Source organism: Lipophrys pholis, assembly GCF_963383615.2.
Source record: "Lipophrys pholis genome assembly, chromosome: 5".
NCBI classification, from domain to species: domain Eukaryota; kingdom Metazoa; phylum Chordata; class Actinopteri; order Blenniiformes; family Blenniidae; genus Lipophrys; species Lipophrys pholis.
Window position 1 is genome coordinate 15,585,438 of NC_137628.1, and position 27,560 is coordinate 15,612,997.

The window sequence follows — 27,560 nt, forward strand, 5'->3', positions numbered from 1 at the left end:
CTGAAATTCATTTTACTGTAAAAGTTGGAGGTTTTTTATTCAGATGTGTTTTCTCTGGAATTCTAAAGTCCACAGAAGAAGACTTGAGCTCATCTAAATGGCATTTTTGTCATGAGTTAGTATTACATAGTTTACTGCACTAACTTTTGAGGGTGAATCCTCGCACTCTCCACAGCTTCTCCTCTGGGTTGGTCTGTCGTCCTGAAACTATGAATACTGTTTTTGAATGTGTGGAATGCGTTGTGAATGTCTAATTGAAATGAGCAATGCACTCGCAGTTTCTAAAAATAACTTTTATCGACTCTTTCCTGCATGAAACCAGTGTTGGAGCTGCAGATCTGCTGTCTCACTCTTTATCATGCACACTTAACTAACTGCAAGGCTTCCATGGCTGCGGGTTTTTTTTTTTTACTTATTTTCCTTATTTTTCAGGATAATAGCTAATCTTAGTTTAAGAATAGGTATGAACTGTGATTGACAACAATAGCGAATAGTTTCATCAGGACTGTTTGATGTTGGGCTGGTTCTGAGTGCCTTTTTTCACTGGTTTTGTCATCCCTAACTGACCGTTAACTTAAGCCTTAACATTTTCCACAGCTGTGGTCTGCAGTCCAGAAAAGCTCTGTTGCTTTTCCCTCTCAACTGTTGTGTATTGCTCCTAAAACAAAACAATCCTCCTGACAACAGCATGAAACACATGTCACTGTTATGACATTGACAATATTCTGCATCCACAGTGCCTGCAATGTTTTAGCAGCCATAAATATAGGTTAAGCTTATATTGGTAAAAAAAAATAAACAAAGAAGATAAAAACAGACGAAAGAACTTTTGGTTTCTGTTTCCTCTTATTGTCACACATTCATAGATTAATTTCTTTCTGGAAGAAACAAATCTTTCGGCGTCCGTCTTCCCACAAACTGATGCAACTTCTTTATGAATGAATCAGTCATCCGATTTACCCACACAATGCTGACTGCTCAGTGAATGTGTCACATCAGCTTTCTAATAATACGGCTACTGTATGTGCACATTGGTAAGGCAGGCCTTTTGTTATTTAATTTTTTTTAATATAGTCAAATTTTCCGGTTTCTATTCAATGTAAACAGAAGAAGAGCACAGAGGAGGAGAGGTTTAAGTAATGCAATGGTAACTGCTTGCTTTTGACCTCCTGCTAAAATAACTTGGCTGATTGATAACGTATTAATGTATCTGTGCTTTAGCTTTAAGTCTTTGTAAATATATTGAATGTAATTCGAGACAAAAATGAGTCGAGTGTAAAACTTCTGGTGAGGTCACTGTATGACACAAGCTTGTCCTTTAATGCGTTAATATTTCCTCAATGTCAAGTCACTTTTTAAGCATTATTATCATACTGGTGTAGAAACTTGAAGAAAATATTTTTACATTACACTGAATGGATTTTTAATGAGCTTTAACTATGAATGACATAAGCTTATAAGAACTTTTTTTTAAGGATTCAAATGCTTCACAGATAATTAAAAATTTGACATGCTGTATTGATGAATGTACCAGTGTGAAAACCTGCCTGAACCCGGTGTCTCTCTGCTGCCCCCTGGTGCGTCCATGTGTAGGTGCTCCAGGCGCAGCTGGACACCCTGCTGCAGGGTCAGGAGGGGATCATCAGCAGCTGTAACTTCACTGAGCAGGCCCTCAGCCACGGCACCGAGGCCGAGGTGCTGCTGGTGAAGAAGCAGATGGGCGAGCGCCTCGTTGAGCTGGCCAGCCAGGAGCTCCCCCTGCAGCCCGGCGAAAACGACCAGCTGGACTTCCTGGTGGAGACGGAAGGCCTGAAGAAGTCCATCCACGACCTGGGCACCGTCGTAACCACGAACGCAGTGGCCTCTGAGACTGTGGCGACGGGAGAAGGTTTACGGCACTGTGTGGTGGGCGTGCCCACATCCGTCACTATAACCACTAAGGACAAGGATGGAGAGCTGTGTAAGATGGGTAACGCGGTCATTACAGCCGAGATCTCGTCGTCCGACGGCACCAAAGGGGACGGAGAGATACTGGATAACAAGAACGGCACTTACGAGTTCCTTTTCACAGCTCCCAAGGAGGGCACTTTAAATTTATCACTGCGTTTGTATGGCCAGCATATCAAAGGTAGCCCCTTTAACATAAAAGCTACCAAATCCATAGACGTATCGCCCACTTTGGACAGCATGAAGAAGAGGCTGAAGTCCCCCTGTAGTGGAAACGTCAAGCAGAAGGCCATCAAGAGGCCGGCCAGTATGTACAGCACAGGGAGGAGGAAAGAGAACCCCATCGAGGACGATCTCATCTTCAGAATCGGTAAGCATCACTGATGAATACCTTGAATTTTGTATTACTTTTTTTTTTATGTGTGTACATTGCATTAATCATTGTTTTGATGGGTTTTGTTTGTGTCTATTCTTCTCAATACATACAGTGTCACTGTGCATGTAAAGTGATTACTTAAAAACCAAAAACTTAACATAATTCAACATAAATGTGAATCTTTTATGTCGTACAGGCACAAAAGGAAGAAACAAAGGGGAGTTCACTAATCTGCAGGGAGTGGCTGCCTCCTCTCTGGGCAAAGTGCTCATAGCAGACAGCAACAACCAGTGTGTTCAGGTAAAAAATGATTTCTTGTGGAATGAATGCTACTGCGGACTACTGTTGGTGGTAATCATGCAGCAGTCTTTGAAGTTGTATTTTTATTTCCTGAAATCCAGATCTTTTCCAACGAAGGACAGTTTAAAAGTCGTTTTGGCATCCGAGGCAGGACTCCGGGTCAGCTGCAGAGGCCGACAGGCGTGGCCGTCCACCCCAACGGGGACATCATCATCGCCGACTACGACAACAAATGGGTTAGCATCTTCTCAGGTGAAGGCAAGTTCAAGGTGAGTCAAGTTCTCTTTATATCTAAAGCCAAAACAGAAAACAATTATTTTGATTTAACTGAGAACAATCATAATAGGTACATTATTACAAATTGAATTTGAGATCTAGAAGATGCATTTATTGTCCCTCAAAATGCAGTGCAGCATATGGGAAAGACTTTATATTATTATTTACAGTTTTCACATCAAATTTGCAAAAGTGCAAAGAGATGCACTGACATACTTTTTAACTTCTCTTTTCACTATTTCCTTGTTTTTAAAAAAAAAAGTCTCTTCAGTTAGGGTGTATATGAGAGCAAATACTTTGTCTGTGAAGTTAAAAACTTGTCTCCCCTCTCCAGAATAAGATCGGCTCGGGGAAGCTGATGGGTCCTAAAGGCGTGTCGGTGGACCGGAACGGTCACATCATCGTGGTCGACAACAAGGCCTGCTGCGTCTTCATCTTTCAGATCAACGGCAAGCTGGTCACCAAGTTCGGTAACCGTGGCAACGGTGACAGGCAGTTTGCAGGTACACTCACTGGTAATACTGTGCACCCACGCCCCCCCACCACCTCGACTTGGCAAATCAACTCGCGCCTTCATATTGGTAATACTGGAACCATTAGAAATCAATCAGCCCTAAACTATGGATAAGATGGGCGTTTGAAAATCAGGTGAATGGATCTAACATATTCAAGATTGCAACAAATCTAGCATAAATTAATAAATTAAATGACCCTCAGAACAGATTCTTCAATAAAGTTTATCAAACTACTTGGTTGCATGTCTTCCACAAACATCAGTCATCCACGGCCTTTGAGAAAAAGCCCCAAACTTATTGAAAGACCTGTCTGAAACCTTCCTTTGCTTTCTTCCAGGCCCTCACTTTGCTGCCGTCAACAGCAACAACGAGATCATAGTCACCGATTTCCACAACCACTCAGTGAAGGTAAGTGCAGTTCCACAGCTACACAGAGCACTAAGTGCTGCAGGGCCTTACAAGGAAGTACTTGTCCATTTTTAGAACAAAATCGATAAAACAACAGCTTGTTTAATAGACGTTTTAACGCTCACTCAAATTTTAAGATTACTTTTACATGGAATAATACATTTTTTGTGACTTTGAAGCATTTTACAATGGTGATTTGAGCCTTTTTGTTACTCAGTGAATGTGTCTGTTTTACAACCTGAATGTGCTGCCTGGTCTGACCTCGTCATGAATAAGCACATTGTTTAATCCTCCACTGAATGGAATGAAGATAAAACAACGTGCGGTCGAGGGGGAAAACTTCATGTTCACAGACACAATTGAAGAGAAATTATGGGAGGACAAATCACGATCAATCCTCTCTTTAGTTCTTCTGCATTGGCTCTTGGAAAATTATATATAGAACAAGTTTCATCCTATTATCATTTAAAAAAAAAATGTATTTGCATACCTGGCTTATTTTCAAAAAGACTCTCCTGGCTATAATGGTTGAAAAGATGAAAACTGCTACGATTTCTACTTTATATAAAACCATTATTAGGAGGAGGATTGGCAAAAATGAAAGTTGCCAAAATGTTTCAAACTACCAAGAGTGGAGTAAAAACAGGTCAAAACGTGACTAGAAACCAATGGTCCAAAGTCAAAAATGGTTTAAAAGGTTAAAAGTGCTAAAAATGACTACAAAAGCTAAAACAGCAAAATTCTCAATTCTAGTCATGGAACATCATTAATGCGCGTTTAGCAAAACTACATAAAGAGCTTTTTAAGCTGCGTGATCTCTTATGATTAAATGTGTTTTGTGGCTCCAGAAGAATTTAATTTGAGGGAAAAGTAACACAAATGGATGAAAAGCATGATGGATTCAATCTGAAAAGCACACAAATGTGGGTAATGTTGTTCTTTGTGTACATTTTCTATCGTATTTACAGATTGTGTCGAAATGAATTTTGAAATCCTGCATGAGGTCCTATTTATGTAGTTGGTTTTCTTTAATATTAAGTGATTGGGATGTTTCACATTATAAGGACATTTTTCTCATTCAGCTGTCAGTGTTTAGGTTTTGCAAGGCACACTTGCATACTTTTAGTTTTCCTTCAGTCATTCCAATGTGTCATCTCTGTTCCCTTCACAAGATCTTTAACACGGAAGGAGAATTCCTGCTGAAGTTTGGCTCCAACGGTGAAGGCAACGGCCAGTTCAACGCTCCCACAGGAGTTGCAGTAGATGTCAATGGAAACATCATAGTGGCAGACTGGGGCAACAGCCGGATACAGGTCAGTGCAAATGTGTCACCTGAACAAATCAAAGGGAGCTTTACTGCAGACCTTCGTACCATTTCAAGCTGTTCGATGGACTTTAACGACTTGAATTTAAATAAATAATTGGGCCATCCAGTACAAGCACAGCACTGATGATATATCTCTCTCTCGCTCTCAGGTGTTTGACGGCAGCGGCTCGTTCCTGTCGTACATCAACACATCAGCAGACCCTCTGTACGGCCCACAGGGACTCGCGCTCACTTCTGATGGACACGTTGTGGTCGCCGATTCTGGCAACCACTGCTTCAAAATCTACCGCTACCTGCAGTAGCCCCGTCTCCTCTCAACGCACAACCTCTGTCTACAGAGTGTAAATCCTACACACACATATGCAAGTGTGGAGGATCCACCGGGAGATGTGTCTCTCATTCACTGTTCCGTTTCATCCTCCAATAGCACCGTTGTCGTGCCGTCTGTGTGACTACATGTTCGACCCTCCATGATGGAGTCGTTTGTGCTGTGTGTGAATTGAGATTTTCTCCCTCATGCACAGATTGCTGGTTCTCATGACCTTGTTCACATTCCATGTTAACGGATTTGAAAAATGAAGCTTTAATAATGTAAATATTGTTCATTCCTCGTCACATGGGAGGAAACTGGGAAGTAATGTTATTGCACTTGTTCTTAGAACTACTGGTAGACTACTGTGTATGAAGGATTTGAATTTCAAGTTTAAAAAGTAACTTACCAGAGAGGTAATCCGAAATACCTTCAATAATAAAAGACACTGCAGCTTCCTATTATAAATGCTCTTAGGAGAGCTCACATTAGCCTGTTTAGACAAAAGAAACGTGTTCCACCTGCTGTAGGTAGCAGAGCATTCTAAAGCATGATTAGGCATCTCTGCATGTTTTACTAATGAACACATAAAAAGCTCCGGTGCACAATGTAGGATACAGTTACAAGCGGTCAAATATTACCATCATCACAAGGAACTTTCAGTGGCGGCACCATTCAAAGTACAAGACCACTTTCTGTGTATGGGATAATAAATATTCAGTATAATCTGTGTGATCACTTTAAAAGACTGTATGCCGGTAATTTAATTGGTTTTTACAAAAACACAGAATGATCTTGTGCGTGTGTGTGTGTGTGTTTGTGTGTGTGTGTGTTGTGATCAATTTAAGGTACCAAACATCTGCCACTCGATAAGCTGACTTTCTACTGTGTTTCTGCCTTTTGACATTTCAACTTACAATCTGCTGTGATGATGTGCAAACATCTTAGTAACTGTTGCTAAAAAAGCTGAAAATAAACCCAGTTGCTTGCATCCGTCTTCATTTGCAAGGGTTGTCCTTCAAGCTGAAGGATATAATTCAACAAGATCTGATGCAGAACTGCACGCCTGTGATTTCCTTTCCTCCTCCCCATGTGCTCTTACATCTTAACAAATGTTGAATTAACAGGTTGTACTTTAGCAAAACAAAGGAGTCTGTCTTTGCAAAAAATTAATAAAATGCAATATATATATAGTTCAACAGTTGAGGTGTGTGATGTGAAGATGAACTGTGCTCTTTTTAGAAAGCCTTGCTCAGACATTGTCTTGTCAAGCACACATTTTATTTCTTATCCTGGATTTCCATTTTCTACACAGTCCTGTAAAGATACTGTATTTGTTTTCCATTGTCTCGTTTATATTTGTAATGCCAAATGGAATTAAAGTGCCCATAGTAAACAAGCATGTGGTTTTTGTTTTCTCCATCAGAAATATGTGCACTATTATGGGCTGAGTTTATCATCGGAACAGTATTGAAACGAGTGTTGCTATAATGTATTGTGATCAGCAGGGGGAGACACAACACGAGATAAAGGTCGTTACTTCTCAAAGAAAATTGCATTAAATGGTCAACATGAATAGCAAAACTAGTGGATGAATATTGATAGACCTGAAAAAAGACACCGAACAACCCCAAATACACAAATAACCAGACTGCTTTTTTTTTTTCCAAGATACGTTTGGAATTGACTGATGCTGCGTTCACTGACACACATTTAAAGACAGTTGAACACCCAGAAACGACACAAATGAAGGCTTAATTATTTGAAAAATAACAAATATTGAACTGATTATGCTTCATAATGGTATGTTATATCTTTCCTTTTAGAAATACTATTTTCTGACTCTGTCGTGCTACAACACAACCCGACAACAATATATTGAAGTCCAGTCGAGGTTATGGCTTTTCCGAGGAACATTAAATGCAGCTTTACGTCAGCCTTTCGCGGGAAATTCAGTCCCATCTTCAACAGTTCTGCTCGTTTGGTCTGTTAAACGCAACAAAACCGAGGGATTACGCTCCAGTGACTAAATAGTTGGTGCTGCTGGAAGAGTTCGCTCTGCAAAATGGTGAGTAGCTCCTGCGTATGAAGTACTCTTCCGTTTGAAAGTGCTGTAGAGAAAACCGAGTACATGTAGCCACCGGCTGTCATAGCTAGCTAACTGAGTTAGCTCATAGTGACCGCTATTAACCCGAACCAACCAGCAGTAAACTAACTCGTTATATGTCGCAATATAAACACAAAGTGCTGTTTTTAGTCCTGGAGCTGTTGTGTGCCTGCACACCGGCGTCAGTGTGTGCTCTCTAGTTTAATGGGCTACGTTACCATTACGTCAAAATCTCTGAGTTAAATAACTGTTAAAGAAAATCCACATTATTTCCGTAACTAAACTTATTTCTATTAAATGTCAGAGTCAGAGTAACGTCGTAAATCCCCTTTTTTATCCCTTAAGTGATTTACTGCTCAGTGCTGCTCCTGGTGGCTGCATGCCATATCGCAATAAGACTAATGGGTTCATGTGTTATAAGAGTCTGGACGTCACTGGTCAAATACCTCAGCCACAGCAGACAGTTGTATCTTGAAATGCTGTCGATTGTACTTGCAATAAACCCATTTTGTTTGATTGTGCCTTCATTTAATGTAATCTATTAATCACAAATGTTTTGTTTCAGTCAAAGAAGAAAGGCCTGAGTTTGGAGGAGAAGAGGACACGTATGATGGAGATTTTCTTTGAATCAGTGAGTTTTCCTGTTTGAGAAAACCTGTTTACGTGAGCCAATCCGAGCTTCGTATGGGCGAGGGCAGGTTACACCCTGGACAGGTCACCCGTCCATCACAGGACAAACGCACAAAGACAACCACTCACATTCACACTTAAAGGCAATTTGGTCACATGAATGTTTTTGAACTGTGAGGGAGGAAACCCACGCACAGACTGGGAGGGACGCCACACAGAAAGGCCTGACCGGTGTTCGAACCTGAGAGTTCTCGGTGTGAGATGAGAGTGTGAACCACTGCACCACTATGCTTTTAGTTTTAATTTGGGTTGTGCTGTTTGAAATACCCAGTTACTTTATGGCATTAAAGGTGATTACCACTTAGGATACCTTACGGTATTTTGGTATTGATAACATAATCTGAAAAGCAAATGAAATAAAGACACCAACACATTTTACTTTTGTAGTGGAAAGTGCTGGATTTGTTTAGCGTTTCATTTTCAATCTCAAACTGCAGTAAAGTAGATCAGTTTTCATACAAACTACATGACCTTTTAGGTTTTTGTTGTTTATGGTGTATATGAGTTATGGGGCATTAACATTTGCAGCCAATCAAATACTGCAAGGTTTAAAAGAAACCACTTTCAAGCGGTTCATGCTCGGCTTACAAAATATGCAGGGATTCTCATTTTCCTTTCTATTGCAGGTGTTTTTCCCGCATATGTGAACCAGCTGACAGTATTTGTTTCCTGAGTGTTCGTTATTTTTACACTGGTCCATATCATGCCTTAAACTGATTTAAATCTCTTATGTAATAGTATTATCAATATTATTGTCTGTAGTACACAGTTGAATGGTGTTTTTTTTTTTTTTTTTTTTTTTTTTTTAAATGTGTACTGAAATAAAGCGACTGGTATTGATTTAGGCTGCAATCAAACATAAAAAAGGTCACAAAACATATTTTTTTAAAGAAAAAACAGGTTGATGTTACCATTGTAGAAAAATGCCTTGTTTTTCTTAAGAATGAGCCTCCATTATTAGTAGTGACAATTTAGCTTCTTTTATTTTTACTGGATCGCAAGGAATTTTAAACTAAGAGATTGTTATTAAAAGAATTATTGAAAATACTCTCAGGGGTTGAAAAACTGAATTCAATGAGTTGTTTATGGAGACATCTGTGTCATTTGCATGCATGTTTCTCGTTGCTTTGGAGCATTATGTGATTTAGAGCATTTTTTGATTCCCAAGATCATGTCAGATGATTGTTTATTCTCTGCAAGTGAGCAGAACATATTAAAGTCAAAGCAAAAGTACATATCATCTTATATTTCTTTCTGCATATACTTTCAGGATAAGCAGTGCTGGATTCTTAAATTACTATGTTGATTCATTTGATACTTTCCCAGACCAAATATGCATTTATTGTCAATCCCCATGACTAAGATACACCCTGATTTAAAAGATAATCTAATTAAGTTTTGATTTTGATAGTAACACAAAACAACAAGGACATTTGAACATTTGACAAAAGTAAAAAAATAAGCACCATCGTGATGATTTTGTTCTATTTTTTTTTAAAGTGCGGTATTAGAGGCTGCACAGTTGTGTCGTGGCTTTTGCTTCGTTTGGCAGTGAGAGCGTCCCGGGTCAAGTCTGGGTGGAGCTTACGTTCTCCCTGTGTGTGAGTCCTCCAATTTCCTCAAACACACAAAAGATCTAATTAAGGCTAATTGGTGACACTAAATTGCCTGTTGGTCTGAGTGTGTGTGAGACTCTGCCTTCTTTGTTTGTCCTGTGATCGGCTCTCGACCTGTCCAAGGTGGACCCTGCCCATCCCTGCAGTCAGCTGCAATGTTTGAGCTGTATGACCTTCCAGAAATGGTTGAAAATTGAAACAAAAAAGTTGTTCTTTCGTTCACTAATTGGTGAAAATAACATATATTTTTCCAGAAAGATGTGTTCCAGCTGAAAGACATTGAGAAGATTGCCCCCAAGACAAAGGGCATATGTGAGTAATGTCATCACAAGCTGTATAAATATGATCCGTTTTTGTCATGTTTGATTCCTGAATTAAAAGTCCCATATTATACAGTTTTTCAAAAATTTCACATCAGTGTCAGACATAAAACAACATAGTATTCAAAGTGTACTTCCCTGAATTTCATCCAGTCTAAAAGTCCCTCTCGTGAGCTCTACTGAGAACAGGCTGTTTCTGTGTCTGTACCTTTAAAAGTGACTGTCTTCCCTTAGCGTTTGCAAGGAGAAAAAATGACGCCCACTCATAATTCTAGAGGGCAGAGCTCTTCTCCCTGTAAAGAAAATCAAAGTGAGTATCCACTACCAGAGGTAGTGTTTATTTCCAGGTGATGTCATGAAGGGAAAATCTCAGATTCGCCTGTACGAGCACACATTTGCTAAAAGGTGGCGTAAGTAAGTGAGGTAGATGACAGACTTTCTTCACTTCTGGGGCCTCATACACAGGAGGACACAGATTACTGTTAGAAAACCATTATAAAGTGAATTTTGCAGGATATGGGACCTTTAAGGGTTGTTCTCCCATCATGTATGTTTTAAAGCCAACCCATGAACTTAGTCGATTCTTCAATGGTTTCAGTTTTGATATGAAATGGTGGCATAAAATAAAAGCAGGAAACTGCTTGAGCGAGAAACAAATGGGACATAGCATGCACGCATACGTCAGTGCATGTTCTTCTTTTTAATTTCAAGATGCCATTAGTTTGTGTCTGGGGACCCTGCAGGCACACACACTGCAACAAGCGCTGCAACCTCATGCATTCTTGAAAACACTGTGGTGACGTACTTACAGAGTTGCCATGGCAACCGGGACTTGCTCCTGCCATCATAACTGTATTTAGACTGTATAAGCAGAACCAAGTCTATCAATAGCAGTAATCTGCCCGTGCAGAGGACTGCTGAAGGCTTTCAGCTCTCATGTTAAACACATTCCCTCAGCATTGACTGACGTTATCTGTACGCCGGGAATTTTTTATTAAAAAAATACAACTTAGGCATTTAAGTGCAGCTCTGCCCAAACAAACAAACCTGCGTTGAGTGTTTTTGAGTGAACCGACCAGGGATTTTTAGTTTTAAAGTCCACAAACCTGAATCTGTAGAAAGTGGATCTTGTTGCTGTGATTAAAAGCATATGTTTTTCAACCCCCGTACATGGGCAGAGAGTCGTTACTGAGTGACGGGGGGGGCAACATTGCATTTTGGGCACATTTCTCTGTCGAAAGAAAGAAAGAAAATATGAGAATAGACGCCAAAGGAAGTGATCTCAGCTATGTTGGGAAAATTTACAGGAGTGGTTATAATATCCCTGCAGCTTTTTTAGAAAAAAGCAGCATAGTTTCAAAAGAGCGAAAAAGCTTGCATGGTTAATCCAAACAGAGTGTGTCACATTTTCGCTCCTTGCTGCCAGTCCTTTTTTAAAAAAAATTTTTGCGGCTGTCCAACATCCTCCCAGCTCCTAACGCACCAGATAAGCTCTTTCAGTTTTGCCGTGGACAGGCTCAGTAAAGCATGTGGGAGTATCACATTTCACCGCTGACACTTTTGAAGATGTAACTGCCGCTCTGGTACGTCCTCTTCTGCATCGTTCACTCGCATGAAGTAGAAAACAGAGAGAGGCTGCAGATGTGTGGATTTGAGGTTTGAGGATATTTGAGCTGCACAGCGGAGATCTTATAATGACTTGCACTTTTTAAAGGCTTCAGTGGGATGAAATCTTATATCCACTATTGGATGTTTTGATTTGCTTGCACTAGCAAATCTCAAATTTACAAATAACGCCACCATGATTCAGTCATCCGTAGACCAAATTATGATGACATAAAAACTGTTCAACTCCCTCAGGAAGCAATGTTTTGTTAGAAAACACAAGACTGTATTTCTGTCTCTGTTGCCTTAAGCTCCCATGACTGTGAAAGATGTGCTGCAGAGCCTGGTGGATGACAGCATGGTCGACTGTGAGAGAGTTGGTACCTCGAACTATTACTGGGCCTTTCCCAGTAAAGCCTTAAACACCCGCAAGCACAAACTGGAGGAGCTGCAGAAGCAGGTGAGGACAAACCAGAACTCCACATTAAAAGCACGTTTCCACAGTATTCTGTTAAGAAATGAAGTGAAATGAACAGCTTTACAGTTTGGTGGTTGTGTGATTTAAGATGAGCTCCACCTCGCTGGTGTTTACAGTAATGAGGTCAACGTGACAAACACAACCCAGAGAAGGTTTCTGCCAATAGACGACAAAAATAAAAATGAGAAGAAATTGCAAATGACAAATGTTAACTGCTGTAGATAATCTGCTGGAAGGATTTCTCGGTCTATTCTTTTAATTTTAAGCTTTCCATTATATGTTTTTAGAAAAAAATGTATATATTAAAAAAAAACTGCTTTACATTATAAAGCTCATATTAATTGATGTTTAGTCTCGTTTTCGTGAAACATTCGCTGCCACAGATTGGTTTTTGTGTGTGAAGCTCTTCATCTGCGGTGACCCACTTCCCTCTGCTGCTGCATGGCAGACAGATGGTGTGAGGGTGGCGACTGCAACAAGAATGTCCGCCACCAGATTTCTGCGACAGAAGCTAAATGTTATGAAGCAGCGACCTCTCACAACAAAACCCTTGTTTGTGTGATATGTGTGACAGCTGTTAGTGGGATGATGCAGTAAACGGTAATTAAGTCACCATACAGTTTTGTTTGGTTGAGTTTTAGAGCGAAAACTACAACTAATGGATGTAAAGATTGTCCCAGGAGGTTTTGATGATCAGGCAAAGGCAACAGAAGCCTATAAATATTTTTGAACTCATACAACCATCATCAACAAGACATGCAACTTTTTGGCTGAGTTTTTGTTTTGTTACATTATGATTGTGTGTCTCCCCGTACCAAGACCTCCGAGGCAAAGCAGCGGAAGGAGTCTCTCCACAAAGCCGTCGAAAAAGCTAAAGTGGGACGTCAGGATACAGTGAGCAGATGTTCAAAGTGATTCTGAATGATACAGGTATTTTAGTGAATGCGATTGAGGTCATTTATGTGTAATCTCCGCAGAAAGAACGAAGCTCTTTGCTGAAGGAGCTGCAGGCTCTGAGGGAAGAGCGAACGCAGCTGCTGGAGGAGTTGGAGAAGTACCGAGAGTGTGACCCAGAAGTCATTCAAGAGATGAGTGAGTACAGGTCGTGATGCATCCGCTCTGGTCGGTTCAAATCACCGGACGCTGTTGGTTACAATATGACTCAGACTCATTTTATTGTCATTCAAACCACACTTGACAAGAGCGATCCACAGTTCCGAGGTCATGGTGCAACAAGATAAAAATGTATAAATGGAGATAAGAAAGATGGGATAAACTCAAATAGATTGCAACAACAGCTTCTGGTGATGGTTAGTGCAACAGTTCTCTTACACTTCAGTGTGAGAGCTTAATGACATAACTGTCTGTAGTTTTCAGGTCACATTTATGATACGTTTATGATTTCTTTTCACACTTTTATTGTGGTTCCATAAGACCGAGCAAAGATGGCACTGAGGTTTAGTTCAGTCGAGCTCACGCAAGCAATTTTTTTGCTGTAAAGTACATTATATCCAGCGCAGCACCTTCCTTAATACAGCCAATTAAGTGTATAATGGAGTCAGAGCAGGGATTTAAAAGTAGAGAGATATACTTTTCTTTCAGACTTTGACCTGGTTGTTTATTGTGCATCAGGCTGAACGTGGCAACATTGAAACTTCCACACGACTGAACCAAACTAGCAATCGCACACAAGTTCGTTTCAACTGGATTCAACGTGACAAGTGTGTACACCTTAATTCCTATCATGCGGTGCTGTAGTTTACATCAGTACTGTTTCCTGCCGGCTGTAACGATATGCAAGGATAGTTTGTTTTGATTTGTTGTATCACAGTGGATTCATTGTGACAATTGTCTATTGGAGAAGATGTGGAGCTGTAACGTTTGATCCATTAGTTCAGGTGTTAACAGGCTGCAAGTTGACCTGTGAGACGTTGCAGTTTCTGCTGCAACTGGAAATCCACCTCTTGTGAGGTGGAGCTCGCACATCAGCTGGCTTATCAGTGCAGACGATCCCATTGAGGTTCTCTTATTAAAAGGAGAGGCAGAGGAAAGAGTTGGGCAATTATCCAGCAAGCAAAGCAAAGTGTTCAGCTTAATACGAACAAGTGGTTTCACACCAAATAATGAGCACACAAGCGTGCAGCAGGAGCTGGATTAGCTCGGCAGAGCCTCCCACACATTGTCAGACTGAGGGCCGATAACAAAAAAGACTCTCATGCTGTTGGCAACCATGAATAGTTTCTCCCAGATTTTTGTTTGTCCCTTTTTAAAGCTTTGTAAGCATTCAACAAAGAGATATATTTATGGAGGGATTTTGAAGACGTCAACAGCTCTGTACTGCAAGTGAGACACTCACTCGAGTTTCATACAGCCCATCTCCAGTTGGATGTGACTCCAATGTGTTAAAGTCGATGCCATAACTCGACAATTGGTTGAGCAAAGAAATGTATTGTGATGTGCTGAAAATGTGTGGGAAACTGGAGTGGCATCCAACAGATGCAACTACTAAATACATTTTACATTCACAAATGTAAAAGTCCGAAGATGCGTATATCCAGATTGAGTGGAAATTGGTCTGTTGTAGTTTTCACTCATATAAGAAGCTTGTTATTCATATTAACTGTGGCTCAATTATCAAAACTAAAAGTGAACAGCTGTTGTAAAGGAACTCTTAATATGACAGTCAAAGGAAGTTCCAATTCTTTAATTCACTATGTGACATTTTGAAGTTAGTATATATAAGCACAAGCATTTATATATAAGAAAGTATGCTTGTGAAAATGTTCCGAATCTCTCGTGTTTCTTGAAAGGGATTAATTAGGGTCCGAGCCTGAGTAGAGTTGAGCGAGACCCTATTGGAATGCAAGAGATTATTATTTTCATTTTTATTATTTTATTTTAACCCACTGCGCACGCTGCTGCATTATTGACGGCCTAAACGGACTCAAACCTTCGTGAAAATTCACACAAAAGTCAGAAGTGGCGAACAATCTTTAGATTTTATGGTCATTGTGCACGTGTCTGGCAAAATGGCTCCATAGTTCCCCCTACATGGGCAACACGTTGAACACGTTTCACCTATGTCCAAGAAATGTGGTGGAGAAATACAGCGCGCCAAGCCGCACACAAACGCCCGTACTCTAAACCCAACAGGAAGTCCACCGTTTTGCGTTATGCGTGAAACGCAATCCTCCGACCTGAAATTTGGCCACAATCCACGACAGGCTTTCTTTGATCGTATCAAAATGAAATGATAATATCGAAGGGTGTGGCCATGGCACTCCAATGAACATCTGATGGTTTGCCATGAAACGGGATGTGTAACTCTGCTCTACATGCTGCAATTGGCCTGAAACTTTACATGTGTCATTAAAGACTTCCCTTGATCAAATCCATATGCCAGTATCCATTCACAGACATAGTGTTGGCAACAGGAAAGAGCATGTTTTGACAGACTGAGAAGGAGATTCTTACCCCAAACAAATGGACATACCACAATGCTGTTTTGGTTATTGTGACAATTATAAAGCAAAACTGTCTTGTGTCGGGATTGTTTTCACTAATTCTGAAAATCCTACATGAGCAACACTTATCTTGTTGTTAAGCATCACTTCACATATTCTCTGGAATTAATTTAATAATTTGGATAAACGCACAAAGAAAATCCAGCAAGTACCAAATTATAAAGGCTTAATAAACCAATGTCTTATTGTCATCTTCTGCAGGCATTTTCATGAGCCTTGTGTCAAATTACAAGCCCTCCATTCTGCAAGTGTGCAATGTTTTTGAAGTATGAGCTTCGCGGAATTTGTATAATTTATAGTGAATTTGGCTTAAAAAGATGGAAGCTCCAGAAGGTTGTTGCAGATCAAAGATGAACTTTAATGAAGGTAGAATTGTTGGATGTGTGAATTATGAGTTGGAGGATGTAGAAAAACAAGCTCATGTGATTCAGTCTTTCTTAAGAAACCTCATTCACACACTGTATTTAATGTAAATGCACAACAGAGTCGCACACAGGGCCGAATGCAAGGTGTGTGTACCAGTGGAGAGATAGCCATCACTGAACTCTCTGAGTTTGTTTGTTTCCCTGCAGCGTTGCTGATTCTGACAGTCACAGTCCTGCACGTGTCAGGAAGTGAAAACTGAACCCTTTATAACACGAGGTCGAACCACAAACAGGTTCAATATCGATACGTGACAGGAAATGTGCAGCTTCCTGTTAACATATAGATATCTTTTGATGTTCAAATCTGAATCTTGTCACATCTGACCTTTCAGACATTTCACACACCTCTTCTACAAGCAGGCCATGTAATCTACACAGGCATTGGTGGCATTACAAATATCTTGCACTGCGTTGGGTTGGAGTTCCAGACGACCTGTGTTATGGGGGTGTGTTACTTTATGTGGCTATGTGACACGTGTGGTGTCATTAAAAAAAAAAAATATTTAAATACCTGGTCTGTTTATCTGCGCCTCCCAAACTTAGCCTGCATTTAGTCCGCAAACTGGTTCATCCACTTCTCCGAGACAATACGCCCGTCTCCCAGGCAGTGGAACATGCACACTCGGCAAACCTCTTCTGTGATGTGTTTCTCCTCCCAACAACAATGTTTCTATTAGTATTATTATATAATGTTTCTTGTTACACAGGATCTAAAAGAAAACTGTATTGACATTGTAATGTACACTGTAATGTATTCAAACTAGCTTTTTCATATTCGAAAAGCATTTCATGTTTTTAGACTTCCCTCATGGGCATTTTTAGTATCCGTTATATAATGCAGAGAAAAATAATTTTTCCTTGATGCTTTATTGAACAAATGTCCATATTTAGTAACATTTCTTGTTTCTTCAAAAAAAAATTAACAGTGAATTGATGAGAATCATACAGGAGATATTTCTATCACTAACTAAATAATGTTTGAAATGATGATGAAAACTGGAAGCCTGAACATAAACGTGGGGCACGTCAAACTGACAGTATGGCCATGTTTTAACATGTAGTCCCAATGCTTCTGTTGAGTCATATTTAGATTGCTTTGTTATTTTCTTTTAACCAATAATACCTTACTATGTGGCGCAGTGGCTTTGAATACCATGTCGGCAGTGTTTTACAGAAATCCAGTTACAGGATTATCCCCTTTTTTTGCTATTGTATGATTAAGGGCAGTTTATGCTTTTCATTAGGTTTCATCATATATAAGGTGTGTTGCACATTATCTTTACTCTGTTTTTCTAATATTTTAATGAGTGCCCTATAAAGGTTCCAATTTTTTTGACCAACATATTGTCTTTTCCTATTGTCTATCCATTTCATTCCATGTTTTGTGAATGTTTTACAGCAACCTTTGTTGTCTTTGTTATTTATGTTCTTGTGTGATCACACAGTGACTTGTGTTTCCTGCAGTTTGTCTACCTCGTATGTATAGAACTGACTTCCAGCTAAATATAATACAGAACATTTTATTCAGTTCAGACTGAATAAAATAAATATTAACATCATAACTGGAGGGGTAAAGCAGTGCATACACTTAGACTTGATTTTGAACCGTAAACTAAATGATACGAGAAAAGGTGCTGCAGTTTGCATTAATGCGAACACTGAGACCAAATTCGACATAAATGTACATTCAATGAGCTGAAAACTGTTACCCAACTCACCTACTATTTAAATCAACTTATGCCTAATCACAATCAAAAAATACTGCTCATCTGCTCCTCTGCTCCTCTGTGCTCCTTTTCAGGTAGCAGCTGAGCATATTTAACCATTTACCTAAAAATATGTTAAATACTGTTTTTTTACTGATTAGGTATGGTGTTGATCACTCACATTAAACACATCTCACGTTATTAGAGGTTTATAATGACTTATCTCGGGACAGGTGAGAGCATTCTTTCATTTTAGCATCAGTTATATTAGTCTTTTGCCACAATAGACAAAAATCTCTCTCTCTTTTTTTGTTCATCTAATATTTGCATATCTTGTACATCTGGTGACCTAGGAGCCAGTTTCCAAAGTTGAAATACATTATTGGTTTCTCAGGTTAGAGTTGGGGTGAGGGGTATTTTAACCCCATTTAAACCTAATATACTCTGTGATTACACCAGTAAATAAGATTGTTATTATTGTTATTATTATTTCATTAATATACAAGAAATAATTCCAGTATATCTTGGTTATAATTTAGCTCTTTTGTGATAAGTAAAACAGGAGTCTGTTACATTGCAGTTGCTTTGTTTTTACATTTGCTACTGTCTGCACATGCCTACAGGACTTGTGCTTAACACACACACACACACACACACACACACACACACACACACACACACACACACACACACACACACACACACACACACACACACACACACACACACTGCAGATAAGCATCTCCCCTCAGTGAGCGCTGAGCAGCTATGTGCTGAGTACATGAGCTTATGTTATGTCTTGTGCTGAAGGGTTGAGACTGAACATGCAGAATGGGCTCAGACCTGTTCCTGCACAGAGGAGAGATGTGAACAGGACACTCCTGGAGTTCATCTCGACATCTGAGGTCTATTCAAATGTTGCCACTGACAAAGTTGTCACGCAGCGTGCTAATCCTCTGATCATATTCTCAGGAAAACGTCTGCATGAGAATAATAGAAACTATTCCAGTGAAGTTCAAAATGATAAATATGTTCTGGCAGTGTAGGAAGTGTCTTTCAGGAATTATAAGTGGTAAAAGCTTAACCTAACTTGACTTTAGCCGTGCCCCTTTGTGTGTTCACACTAAAGCTTAAAGGTCACAGTCAATAAGCTTTGTGACAAACAAAACAAGAAGAGTTGATCAACTGGATTACAATAAAACCAAACCTTCCTCTTTTGTCCCGTGCGTGCTTGACATGCTTGCGACACCCGTTGATACCTGCAAACAAATGATCCAAGACATACAAATTAATAAATACATTTTTGCCATTCCCTGAGTTATGTTGGCGTTGTAGCAACAGGTGGGTTTTAAAACATGAGAGGGCCAAATGAATGAGAAACAATTAAGAGCTTTATTTACAAAGAAAATACATTTTTAATTACTTTTGTTATATAGCCATTGTACTCAAATAAACAACTAAATCCTCGTGCTTTTCAAAACGTCTCAACATCTTTTATTGTCAAATAAATTCAACTAAAATGTTCTTGTTACGGTGAGATTTAATGTCATCTTTGGGTTAATTGTCTTACTTTTACTTATCTGTGTGAGAAATTGACGTATCGCGCGGTTCTGCAACCTGCGACTCTGAAGCCACGTGTGGCTCTGTGGCCCCTCTGTAGTGGCTCCCTGAAGCTTTCACAAAATTATACTTAAATAAAAGTTAGCGTATTTCTATTTTATTTACACACAAGTCATTTTCAAAAGGACTTATTTCTTGTCTTAAAGGGGCTTTAAAAATAAAATCGAGGGTGGAAAGACTAAAACCACAAGAAATGGGAGGGAAAACTGCTGAAACGGCTTTAAAAATGTTTTAATGAAATTACTACAATTTCTAAAAGAAAAAAACGCTTAATAATGGAAGAAAAAAAACATGTAAATCTCTTTGAAAAAACAGCCCAAGTGATTATAACAACTAAAATATCAAAATTGTCCAAAAAATACTGAAAAAAAGGTGAAACTGCTAAAGTCGGGTACAAACTCAGCTGGAAATGTAATTTCTGAATAGTGACGGAAAATTCATAAATGCATCCTAAGGTACAGTTTTTGTACCAATACTATATATAAAACTTTAGAATCTGTGTTTTCCTCATTTTAAAGGTTAGACGTGTTTTGCGGCTCCAGTTTAATGTGATTTTAGTGGAAAGTCACAAAATGGCTCTTCCTCTTGTCCCTCAATAGATCAACTTTCTTAACTCAGAAAATGTCGACACTATCTAAACCTGTCCATCTGATATCTTTAGTTTAATCCTTTTTTTATTTCATTCTCTACCTGCATCTCAGCTTTCTGTCTCTTATTGTCCCCAAACTAGACACCATAGCACGTCTCTACTGTCTTGTAAACCTTTACCTCCATTCAAACGTATTTTTATAAATGTGCTAAAATGGCTGCCTCATCGCACGACACCCCTCCTTCGACATTTCTACGTTTTCATGAAGAATAAGTTTTGAGAGAAATCCTTTGACGCTCCAGTGCATCTGCGATCTGAACCCGGTCTGAGATCTTTTCTTTTACGAGCTGGATTTCCAACATTTCACCTCTAATGAAAAGTAATGTGGTTCTTCCAGGTGCTCGGATACCTCGTGATGCTATCCGAGTTTGATTTAGGACTCGGCTTTATAGGTCACCCAATATTTCTCTCAGCACAATGTTCGGCTCTATTTTGGGTTTTACTGTCGATGGGCTCTTTGGAGACGGAGCTGCAGGGGAAGCGTGGGCTGAAGTGTCCACTTTTCTTTAATAATAAACCACTCGTTCACTCAGTGCAGCTGTATGTACCAACCAGCACATCACCAGAGCTCTGTGATCCTCAAAGTGTTCGCTGGGGTTGTTTCGTTTGTGTTTTAATTCACCAGCTATAAATCGGTGTCGAAGTTGTTTCTGCTCTACTGAGTTCTCACATTAGCGTCTACTGTGTGTTTGTTTAGTGTTTGACCAGGCTTAACATGTGTTTTAAACCGTAAATATCACTAAAACTTAGAAAAGAAGCTGCAGCCCACAAAAAATACACGTCGCCTGCTTGCTACTTTCTTAGGCAATGTTAAGTATAGTCTATTTTCTTAATTGTTTACGGTTCTTATTGGCTATATGTTCTATTTCTTTGAACCCACCTTCATACTTTGTGTGTTAATGGACTGCTGTGATTTTATGTGCGACGCATCGCAAGATCACAATCTTTGTTTTACAGAAACGTCCAATGTTGTAGCCAAAGAAGCCGTTTCCAGGTGGACGGGTGAGTCTTCTCATCTGTTTACATTCATACTCATCTATGTTCATGCATTTATATTGGACGCTTATTTAATTATTTAGTGCTCATTTGGCCACAAATCCAAAGATAAATGAACGACAAGCACATAGTCACAACATAAAGCGTGGTATTTCTAAAAAAAAAAAAAAATGTAGGTATGTATGGTCTACTACGTTTTGATAGATCAATTCGCTGAATATTGAGAGAAGAAAACAGCGTGGAGAAAATGTGTGTTCAAAAATAATACCACCTGTCAGGGCATATTTCATTGATTACCCTTTAGCAGCTCTTAAAGAGTCCTTACTGCTTCCACTGGGTCGATTTTGTGTCCAGCAGTCGCCTCCCAGCAGTCGGCTCAGGCTCACTGTGTGCGTTTGTTGACCTGACTGGTAACCCTGGACACGGCTGACCTTTGGCCGTCATGGTAACCAGCAGAGCCCGTGGTATTTCCACTTTTCCACACAGTGGTGTTGGCAGCTCCAGTGGACACACTTTTGGTTTGATTTCATAGAATTAAACTCGTTTGAGCCATTTATGAGTCATATGTGCTCCTTCAGCAAGTTCTACCTCCTCCTGGACTGGAAGTGCAAAGCGTGTGTGTGTTGTTTCCTCAGTATGTACAACAACTGTTGATTATTAGAATTGATCATTTATAATTTTCTTCCCTCCTGCTCCCCTGGAGATCATGTATTAGTGGTTACTAGCCGCAGGACAAACTCTCCATAGAACAAACTGAAGCTTCAACACCTGACACGATCGCTGAGCTCTTTGCTTCTTTTAAAACTAACGTGCAGCTTTCATCGTTGCCATGTTACACTGAGACACACCCACCCACACAAGTCCTGACACATTTAATCACCTGTCAAGTCAAAAGCAGCGTGCGGAGTGATCGTGCAGGTGACGTGCATTATTAATGGTGTGATTCAGAGGCTTTTCCATGAAACAGACCTCAGTCCACGGGAAAATACTTGATGTGCTTTTCGATTCAGTGGCTCCGATCACTTTTAAAACATGGCCCTTATATTCTCACATTTATTTACAGTGAAATTTTGATAATTTGGAAGCAGTACAGTCAAATAAATGTTATTGTGTTTTGTCTATTTTCTTTTCTAAATTTCATGTTGGCATGCTTCATTATAAATTGTGCATTAAACAGTAAAGGTTACATAAACTAAAATCAGTGTATATTTATTCTCTTAAGTCACATTGGGTCCTCAAATCAACGGCGATATCTGGAATCCTAATGATGGTTTTCACGATTTGCCTCCTGTTGATGTTTGTGAGGAATCCAACACGAAGTCACAGACACAGCATCCCTTTCAGATTGACTCTGTACATTCCCAGCCAGTGAATTCAGATGACTGATGTAAGCAGTGTCTCAAGGCAAACCTTCAACCACATGCTGCAAACTCTTTTCTTTTTTAGACACAAACTGACGCTGCAGCACGAGTCACTGTAACCTCCATTTGGACACTCGTGTTGACTTGGATGGGAGATCTTCCAATGTACACAGAAACTGCTGACTGCATATAGATTCACCACTTTCGTGAGCACATTCAGCTGACTCCCAGGATCACTTGTAAACATTTAAGTCGAGCCTCTGCTGATCCGAGCAGGACTCCTGCGTCAACATCACAAACTGTAGTGTAGAGAACATACAGCACTCCTAACATCTATAACGTCCTCATGAGATTACTCCCTTATCATCCACATTGTTTGCAGGTGCTGTTGATCTTCTCTTCGATTAAACGATTGCAATGCTCAGGAAGTAATGATCCAATCTTGTGCCATAAGAACTCAACTTTCTCCAAAATAGTGTCAAGCTTGTGTTCGGGGACATGACAGCAGAGGCATTATGTTCTTGGACTTCGCAATCATCTCGTAGTCCAGCAAGGTTTCCCTCGTCAAAATGTCTGCTAATCTGTGTCACAATGAGCAGGCAGGTGCCTCGATGTGTTATTTACACTGATTACTCATTTCTATTTCAGACAATGTTTTCGCCATCAAGTCCTGGACAAAGAAGAAGTTTTCTTTTGACGACAGCCGCATTAATAAAGCTTTTGGCATCCCTGAGGACTTTGACTACATGGATTAGCTTTGTTGGGGAAATGTTGAATGAGCTCCTTTTTTGGACTGGACAGCCATGGGTTCGAGTGGAATAAGGATGTTCCCAGTGATTTGTTTTGTTTTGTTTTGCTAGGGCAGTTGGGCTTTACCAGCAGATGTATTGCTTGGGTGCAACCAGAGAAGCGAGTGGGCCGCGCACTCGCCGGGGGCTCGGCCATAAACACAACTTAGCAGCCTGACTTTTGAGACACCTGTTAGTTTGAAAACCGAGAGGTCCGAGCTGATGATAGAGGGGAATCAACACTTAGGGCATCTGTGTGGCAAGTGACTGAATTTATACGGTTAAAACAGATGGTTTGGAATTCAATACGCCGGCAAGTTCCATCTGCATTTATCCGTCTTTCATTTTTTTTTCAAGAAAGCTCACTGTAGGATTGATGGCAGAATCAAAAGGACATGTTGTGTCTGCACTACTGTGAATGTTTACATTGTGAAGGCCATTCACTTTTTGTTGCCTTGTTTTTCTTATAAAAGGGCCTTCTTGTATTTTCAATTATTCTCCATATGCAGAAAATTATAAGAAATTGCTGCTGGAATGCAGTGAAATTTAACACAAAAGCTGCTTTTTTTTCTGTTTCTATGAACAAAATGACACATGGAGAATGACTTTAGCTTAGCTTTATCCCCTCTTGCTCTTTTCTGTCAGCCTGATGCAAAACAAGTAGGTGTGCATTCTTTGTTTGTTCAACATCCTGGTTGATCAAGCCAATACAGCGGGCTTTGTTGTTTCACATTTCAGATGCATATTTGTTGTTGGGTTCTATCCTGTAAATTCATAATATGTAAGTTGCTGTTACTTCCTTTTGTGTCAGCTTATTTTTGTGTTTGAGTTGTTGATAGAGAAAAAATGTTATAACAGTAATAACAGACTGATTGCACAGTTTGTCAATTAAACGTCTTAAATATTTTAACGCCTCCTGTTGCAGTTTTGTTCTATGATATATAATATTGTTTTTGTACAATATTTCATGAACGTTATCAGTAAGTGAACACATATTTCCACAATGAGCTCATTGTTGGAAGAGTCCTGATGCATGGCTGACACACTAACGGATGAGTAACCTGAGTGTGTTCGTGTGTGTACCTGCCCAACCTGTCCCGACTATGATTCATGAGCGTGACACGCTGAATATCAAAGCCCCATTAGAAGGCCAGCTTGGCTTTATCTTGCCAACATAAATAGCGTTTAATTGGAGGTGCTTTTGTTGAATGTGCCCTGCCCTCGTACGACCTCAACACCAGACTGAAGATTTTCACTTACCCTCAACTTTAAGCCCATAGTGACACCAAATAAGTTTTCTAATTCCCAAATACACAACGGGAATTAGGCGTCATAAAGTACATGTTACCGTATTTTGAACTCGTGTAAGTACAATGCATTGCTTGGTTGTTGTGTGAAAGTAGGATTTCCTGCAGTAACTGCCTATTAAAATGAGATACTGTGAAGAATAATACAGGTTTTGATTGTGTAATAACATGCTAAGTGAATGCAATTCAATCAATATTTGTGGACCACTGTTTGTCTTCCAACTGCCATGTTTTCCTCTCAGTGCACTAGTATGCAGATGTTGGTTTTTTTTTTAAAGGAACTCGACACAGATTGTTATCAACAAATCGGACCACAGACCTGGAAGCACATCGTTGATGAGACTCCCACCCCTACGTCTCTTCCTGTAATCATAAACAAACTCCACCCTGTCGAGATAAACCCTCTGTGAGCTCTTTTAGTTCTTCTTTATTGTTAAGACAGTTCCAGACCAGATTGGATGTTTGGTGCAAACACTGCTGCGAAATATATTTTAAGCCAAACAGAGTCCTTCCTGATTGTATCACTTGTTGACTTAGTACCACTTTCACTCATACCTGCATGAAAGTTTTATATTAAAAAAGGGCTTACAAGCTAAAAAAAACTCTTGATATCTTATCTATTGAGGAAAGCGAAGCCACAGTGTAATGAAATGGTTTTCATCGCTGAAGCAGTAATTCCAGATATATGTGACGGAAGAAAATGTTCAAATCGTTGCAAAGTGTTAATATGAAGATGATTAATTATGCGTAGAAGCAACAGCATGATGTAGTTTCAGTACCTGAGCTTTTACATACTTCTCAGCAGTTTGTTAAATTCAAGGAGGAGCAGAGGTGTGACAAGTATTTACACACTTTCAGTCAATATGAACTATGTGAAAAGATAATAAAACAACATATGAAAGGTGAAACTGATGTTAAAACCCAAGTAGAACTCGTATTTAAAAGCAAAATAAGGACAAAGCATAAACATGGCACGGAAACTTTAAGAGAGAGAAAAGAACAATATACCGAAAATGAATTGTTCAAAGAACGTCATCAAAAGTGTGATGTTTAGTATCCAGCCCCATGCATGCTCCTTCATACTAAACTATATGTCCATGAGTGTGGTGACATTGCATTTGGAGGATACATCATGTGTAGAAGACACCATAAAAAGAAAAAAATGCACCACAACTATTGAAATGTATATTCAGTGATTGTCAGCAACTTTCTCATGTTAGTTGAAATAAAGAATTACTGAAGGTATGAAGATATTGTACATTGCTTTATGGCAACAGATTGTACTTGTGCTGGAGTGACAACGAGGCAGGCTTGAAGTGGACTTGGGATCAGAAGCTTGTGAGTATGAATCCAACAGAGGACGGGCCACTGAGCAAGACCTTTTACCCCCATCAGCTCCACAGTGTCACTGCCCACCACTCTTAGAAATAGAGGGCATTAATAAAGTATGATTAGTTCAGTTTGTTGACTTTAAATCATTCAGTTAAACTTTACTAGATGACACCTGCTGCTACTTTTCACTTGTGCAATAAATCTGAACCAATATGTATGTATGTTTTAATTTGGTCAAATACATTCTTTCGGTTTTGCGTTAACCAGTCCCATGGCAAGCATTTGCAACATTTCATTTAAAGGTGCACCAGCTAGTGTGTGTTCTGTTTGACAATAAATTCTTTTCTAGTCTATTCTTGCAGGTTGGTGTTACTCAAAGTGCAGAAAGTCTGACACAATAATGAAATAGGAAACGTAGCACAAATGGAAAATGTATAATGATAATGGTTCTAGACTAGAGTGAGAGATCTGGATAATAAAGCATGCAACAAGATAATATAGCAAGGTAAAACCGATTCTTAAAAAAAATATTAGAATAAAATTGTTGTTAAAAGGACATCAAAAGTGTGATGTTTAGTATTCAACCCCAGGCATGCTCCTCCTTGCAAAGACATCTGTGCATGAGTGCCATCGTGTGCAGAAGACACCATAACCTGTGTGTTTAGTTTTTTTGTTGTTGCAGGAGATCGAGTGTGTGTGTTTGAACAGGCTGGGAGTGACAGAGAGAGAGAGAGGGAGGGAGCTGCTCCTGCTGCTGCCGCCGCCGCCGCCGCTCCTCAGTGAGAGGAAGACACAGCCACCGACCCAGCGGAACACACGGCAGGCTGCTAGCGGAGAAGGGCAGCATGGCGGGGCTACACGACTTCCACCACGGCAGCCACTGTCACAGGAAAACGTGGATCAATATACTACTGGGGATACTTCAGTTACTTTTACCCTGCGTACAGCACGGAGGAGCTCAGCTGCAAGGTTTGTTTCTCGCTTTTATTTCCCTCTTCTGGACGCGAACGCCACCGTGGTGAAAAAAAGAGAAAAAGGAAAAAAAAAAAAAGAAAAAAACGTGAGTTAGCTTGTATGACTTGACAGTAACACTGGTTAAAATTACAGATAAACACCCTGGAGTGTTATAACAGGTGAGAAATATTCACGATAAAGTTATTCCAGAGTATTTATTTTAATTTGAGCCTCGGTTTGGACCAATGTTTTATCAGCCTGCTAGTTCACGCTAGCTTCCAGTTCCCCTTATTCTCTCTTTATCAAATGTAACTTGTCCATACGGAAATGTAGGGGATTAGTTAGACTTTGAAAAAGACCGGCCTCCATCTGTTGGGGTAATAAATCTACACATTTATGTAAGATGTGTATTTAGGGCTCCACACTCGTGTGTTTACTGCAGTGTGTGAGTGTGTGTGTGTGTGTGTGTGTGTGTTTTCCAACTTGGTTAGCCTCGGTGCTAAGCTACAGGCAGCTAGCAAACAGCCCCTTTGTCAGGCTGCAACTCGTTTCCTCACTTCTCTCCCCGATCCCCGCTATTTCACCACACCGCCTCACAATGTGGCACGTGTACACTGAACCCG

General features: G+C 39.8%; 3 protein-coding genes across 11 annotated transcripts in view; all 3 read left to right on the forward strand.

The window, feature by feature from the left end:
* Window positions 1-6,858, forward strand: part of LOC308110519 (tripartite motif-containing protein 2) — a 28,238-nt gene extending 21,380 nt beyond the window's left edge. For all 7 annotated transcript variants that reach the window (XM_080464865.1, XM_080464860.1, XM_080464866.1 and 4 more), the window contains 7 exons: window positions 1,594-2,317; window positions 2,520-2,623; window positions 2,725-2,892; window positions 3,234-3,402; window positions 3,752-3,822; window positions 4,995-5,135; window positions 5,299-6,858. In XM_080464865.1, coding sequence (XP_080320991.1) covers window positions 1,594-2,317; window positions 2,520-2,623; window positions 2,725-2,892; window positions 3,234-3,402; window positions 3,752-3,822; window positions 4,995-5,135; window positions 5,299-5,451 — 1,530 coding nt within the window. In that variant the 3' untranslated portion in view covers window positions 5,452-6,858. The remainder of the gene's footprint in view (window positions 1-1,593; window positions 2,318-2,519; window positions 2,624-2,724; window positions 2,893-3,233; window positions 3,403-3,751; window positions 3,823-4,994; window positions 5,136-5,298) is intronic.
* Window positions 6,859-7,394: 536 nt separating this feature from the next.
* On the forward strand, window positions 7,395-24,245 carry mnd1 (meiotic nuclear divisions 1 homolog). 2 transcript variants are annotated; one of them, XM_080463130.1, is made up of 8 exons: window positions 7,395-7,527; window positions 8,132-8,197; window positions 10,127-10,184; window positions 12,109-12,257; window positions 13,095-13,169; window positions 13,253-13,367; window positions 21,157-21,201; window positions 23,205-24,245. In XM_080463130.1, exons 1-8 carry the CDS (start codon window positions 7,525-7,527, stop codon window positions 23,309-23,311), a joined length of 618 nt encoding a protein of 205 aa, XP_080319256.1. In that variant the 5' UTR covers window positions 7,395-7,524; the 3' UTR covers window positions 23,312-24,245. The 2 variants fall into 2 exon arrangements, with proteins under 2 accessions (XP_080319256.1, XP_080319255.1); XM_080463129.1 differs by having other exon boundaries at window positions 7,405-7,527; window positions 21,136-21,201.
* Window positions 24,246-26,646: 2,401 nt separating this feature from the next.
* Window positions 26,647-27,560, forward strand: part of tmem131l (transmembrane 131 like) — a 30,846-nt gene continuing 29,932 nt past the window's right edge. For both annotated transcript variants that reach the window (XM_080463306.1, XM_080463307.1), the window contains exon 1: window positions 26,647-26,952. In XM_080463306.1, the coding sequence (XP_080319432.1) occupies window positions 26,829-26,952 (124 nt within the window). In that variant the 5' untranslated portion in view covers window positions 26,647-26,828. The remainder of the gene's footprint in view (window positions 26,953-27,560) is intronic.